Source organism: Arvicanthis niloticus, chromosome 2 (genome assembly GCF_011762505.2).
Source record: "Arvicanthis niloticus isolate mArvNil1 chromosome 2, mArvNil1.pat.X, whole genome shotgun sequence".
NCBI lineage: Eukaryota > Metazoa > Chordata > Mammalia > Rodentia > Muridae > Arvicanthis > Arvicanthis niloticus.
Window position 1 is genome coordinate 147,624,836 of NC_047659.1, and position 4,416 is coordinate 147,629,251.

Consider the following 4,416-nt stretch of genomic DNA (forward strand, 5'->3'; position numbering starts at 1 on the left):
TCGACTTTAAGTGGACATTAGATATTTTATTTGTGTTTGGGATGGGATGGGAACTAGCGTCTCCAAATCATTGCTGTGAAGAGACACTGTACTGGTTGGTCTTGTGTCAACTTGACTGGAGTTATCATAGAAAGGAGCCTCCCTTGAGGAAATGCCTCCATGAGATCCAGTAGGGCATGTTCTCAATTAGTGATCAAGGGTGGGAGGGCCAATTGTAAGTGGTGCCATCCCTGGGCTGGTAGTCCTGGGTTCTATAAGAAAGCACGCTGAGCAAGCCAAGGGAAGCAAGCCAGTAAGTAACATCCCTTCATAGCCTCTGCATCAGCTCCTGCTTCCTGACCTGCTTGAGTTCCAGTCCTGACTTCCTTTGGTGATGAACAGCAATGTGGAAATGTAAGCTGAATAAATCCTTTCCTCTCCAACTTGCTTCTTGGTCATGATGTTTGCGCAGGAATAGAAACCCTGACTAAGAAGACACCATAACCACAGCAACTCTTATAAAGGAAAACATTTAATTTGGAGACTAGCTTACAACTCAGAGATTTGGTCCATTATCTTTATGGCAGAAAGCATGGTGGCATACAGGCAAGCTAGGCGCTGCACAGGTAACTGAGAGTTCTACATCTTGACCCACAGATAGCAGAAGGAGACTGTGTGCCACATTGGGCATAGCTTGAACATATTGAGACCTCAAAGCTAGTTCCCACAGTGACACACTTCCTCCAACAAGGCCATGCCTCCTCACAGTGCCACACTCCCAGGGGCCAGGCATTCAAACACCAATCTGGGGGAGAGGGAGGGACATACTTATTCAAACCACTCTGTAATCCTTCTCCTCTGTCTCCTTTGAGCACAGCAGCATTCCTCATTTGAGTCCAAAGCTGTGGAGCTGCTTGAGACAGTTCCTTAGCTGGAAAGTAGAACAGGAAAGCAGAGGCTGGTTGTTAGAGCCTGGAAACCACCTTACCTAAAAGCCTGAGGTCTGCCAAGTAGGCCCAGCCCATGGACTCAAGGGATCTGGCTGCATTTCATTGCTTTTAGAATTTGTTCCAGGTCTGAACCACTGCTCAATTAGTTCCAAAGTGCTGCAGTATACTGCTCTCCAGCTGTTTGACCCCTCAGGTAGGCTGGCCATCATTAGTGCAGGAGAAAAAGGGGAACCCACCCACTGGAACCCTCTAAAAAGAGGAAGGTACAGTTTGTAGGTTGGTTCAAGTAGGAAAGAGAGATGTTCAACTAGGGGTTGAAAAAAGAGGAACTACAGCTAGGTAGGGCCCACCTGGAGGTGATTGCTGTTGTTGGCCCAGTGAAAAATGATTCAGAAAAGGTGTTCGGTGTTTGTGTGGGGTGCTACAGGAGTCGGGCTATAAGCAAAATACACCTTCTGACTCCAACAACAGCTCTGTTCTATCCTAGATATTTTCTGGGAAATGTAAACCAATGAACCCCAAAGTTCAAGGAGGTGATAAGGGGTATCTACAAGTTTGGCTCAGGTGTAGGAAATCCCTTTTCTTTTATTGTCTTCCCCCCAATAAGAAAGAAGTCAAGGCGATTTATTTCTGGCCTCTTTGGTTGCCTACCTTCAGTGGAAGAGGTGGGAGCTGCCCAAGGCGATGGAAATGTGGGTGGGACAGAACTAGAGTTACCAAGCCTTAGAACCCTTTGTGAGCCTGTCACCGTAGCATCACTTCTCCCAGCAACAATGACTCACAAAACTGAGAGCCACACAGCTTTCCCTTGGCCCTGGAAGGTACAGGTCACAAAGGCCATTGGTGCCTGTCAACAGGAGGCATGCCATCAGAGTGCTGTGCGTGGCCTCTGCCTCCACAGCCACCGGCTGGGCCAGGCCTGCATCTCCTGCTGTCATTCCACAACTAGGACTGGGCTTTCAGGGAACAGCACAGAGCTTCAGTGCCCATGTGTGTCATCTGCTTTGTGAAAGCACTAGTACACGTGTTCAAGATCTACTTGACAGCAAACTACAGTTACAACTTCCGAAGCTGGCCGGTGGACTTCCGTTGGGATGACCTGCATGCCCCAGGCACTGGTAATAGCAGTCATCGTGCGTTGACCTGTGCTGCAGCTGCCGCAGGTGTGTGGTTGCTACATGATGCGGCACTGGGCAAGGACACACTCACAAGGCCTCCACGTGGAGCTCGGAGCCAAGTACAGTGCCTCCTCCAGCAGATCCGTGAGCTGCCCAGCCAGCTCGCTAGCTATGCACTGGCCCATTCACTGGGCCGCTGGCTTGTATACCCTGGTTCCATGTTCTTGATGACGCGCGCACTACAACCTCTACTGCAGCAGGGCCAGGAGCGACTAGTGGACCACTACCGTGGGCGGCGTGCCAAGTTGGTGGCCTGCGATGGCAATGAGATTGACACCATGTTCATGGATCGCCGTCAGCATCCCGGCAGACATGGCCGTGGACTGTGCCTGGTTATATGCTGTGAAGGGAATGCTGGCTTCTACGAGATGGGCTGCCTGTCTGCACCTCTGGAGGCTGGATACTCAGTGCTAGGCTGGAACCACCCCGGCTTTGGGGGCAGCACAGGTGCACCTTTCCCACAACATGATGCAAATGCAATGGATGTGGTGGTCAAATACGCGCTGCACCGCCTGAACTTCCCGCCAGCACATGTGGTGGTTTATGGCTGGTCTATAGGAGGCTTCACAGCCACGTGGGCCACCATGACTTATCCAGAACTGGGTGCACTAGTACTGGATGCCACCTTTGATGATCTTGTGCCACTAGCGCTGAAGGTTATGCCCCAGAGTTGGAAGGGGCTGGTAGTACGCACTGTTCGGGAGCACTTCAATCTCAACGTTGCTGAGCAGCTGTGCTGCTACTCAGGCCCAGTACTTTTGCTCAGACGTACACAAGATGAGGTTGTCAGCACTTCGAGCCATATACCCGCGCTGTCATCTGGCCAAGTGGAGGGCGATGTGGAAGGTAATCGTGGCAATGAGCTGCTGTTGCGTCTTCTGCAGCACAGATACCCCTCTGTGATGGCCCACGAGGGCCGCACAGTGGTAACCCGCTGGCTACGTGCCAGCACCTTGGCTCAAGAAACTGCATTATATGCACGCTGCCGTGTTGATGATGAGTGGTGCTTGGCAACACTTCGTTCTTATCGTGAGAGCTGCCGGAAGGAATTGGCTGATACTGAGGCCTGGGGGCCACATGGACCTTCCTTCCCCTGGCTCGTAGGCCAAGGTCTGAGTGCTCGGCGGCGCCGGCAGCTTGCACTGTTTTTGGCACGCAGGCACCTCAAGAACCTGGAGGCAACTCACTGCAGTCCGCTGGAACCTGAGGACTTCCAATTGCCCTGGAGACTGTAGCCACTGTTTATGTGACTCGTGTATCTGGGCATTTGTACACTTTCTAGCTCCCCCCCAGCTGTTCCTCTCCTTACATCTCCACAGAAAAGCTGGCCCTGCTGGGGATCTTGGTGTCTGGGAGAGTGGGCAGTATATCTTCCTTCACTTTCTGTTCTTTCCTGCTTTCACCCTTTCTCTTCCTTAAAAACATCTGAATGTCTGTGCCTAATCCTTAAAGGCAATGTAAAGATGAAACTGATCCAATTTATGGTAATGAGTGGTGTTTGATCCTGGGAGACCATGGGAGGCTGTGGGGTGACAAGGGAAGTGCCTTGTACACGGCTTGGGCTGTGAGGTAGTTCCTGAGGACACCAACTAAAGCTTCAAGCATTTCCCAGTGAAAGGACTCCTGGCACAGTAGGGTCTCATTGCTAACAGATCTCAGCAGTTGCTTCTGTGCAGTAACTCCTTCTCATTTCTGTATTCTATGGAGGGGAGATTTACAGAGGGACTGCAGACTTACATTAATAGGGCACAGGGTGGCCTGGGTCCTAGAGATCCTGAATTATTACCAGGTGCTAATGTTGCCCACTTGTTACATCTTGGGCCAGATCTGGGCTAGGTCTGGGCTTTGTTCATGGCTCAAGAATGCAAACTGAATGACAGGTGTTCACCTCTCCACTGTCTGCACTGTGGTCTCTCACTATATGAAGAAGGGATGACTGCTCTTGTCATTTTCAGCCCTATGGATAAGAGCTGGCCAGGCGGGGTTAAGCAAGATGGTAAATGTAGAAGATATATTAATGGACAGCCTTGAACTGTCACAGTCAATGAAACACCTAGTCCTGTGCAAGAAGAAACCTGTAGGGAGAAGAACCATAGAAGGGACAGGTAGTGAGAAGCTTCCAGGAACTAGTAGTACTCACTGGGGCCTAGCTGGAGAGGAAAATTCAATCTTTTTTTTAAGAATTATTATTTTATGTATATGAGTATACTGTAGCTGTCTTCAGACATACCAGAAGAGGGCATCAGATGATTGTGAACCACGAAGTGGTTGCTGGGAATTGAACTCAGGACCTCTGGAAGATCAGTCAG

At 50.5% G+C, this 4,416-nt stretch overlaps 1 protein-coding gene across 1 annotated transcript; it reads left to right on the forward strand.

Annotated features, from left to right (window-relative positions):
• Positions 1-1,770: 1,770 nt before the first annotated feature.
• Abhd16b (abhydrolase domain containing 16B) lies at positions 1,771-3,577 on the forward strand. Its single transcript, XM_034496644.2, has one exon. It carries the CDS (start codon positions 1,918-1,920, stop codon positions 3,340-3,342), a length of 1,425 nt encoding a protein of 474 aa, XP_034352535.1. The 5' UTR covers positions 1,771-1,917; the 3' UTR covers positions 3,343-3,577.
• The last annotated feature ends 839 nt before the right edge of the window (positions 3,578-4,416 follow it).

Coding starts and splice junctions, on each gene's coding strand:
- Abhd16b (XM_034496644.2), top strand. CDS start 1,918: ATGTGTGTCATCTGCTTTGTGAAAGCACTAGTACACGTGTTCAAGATC.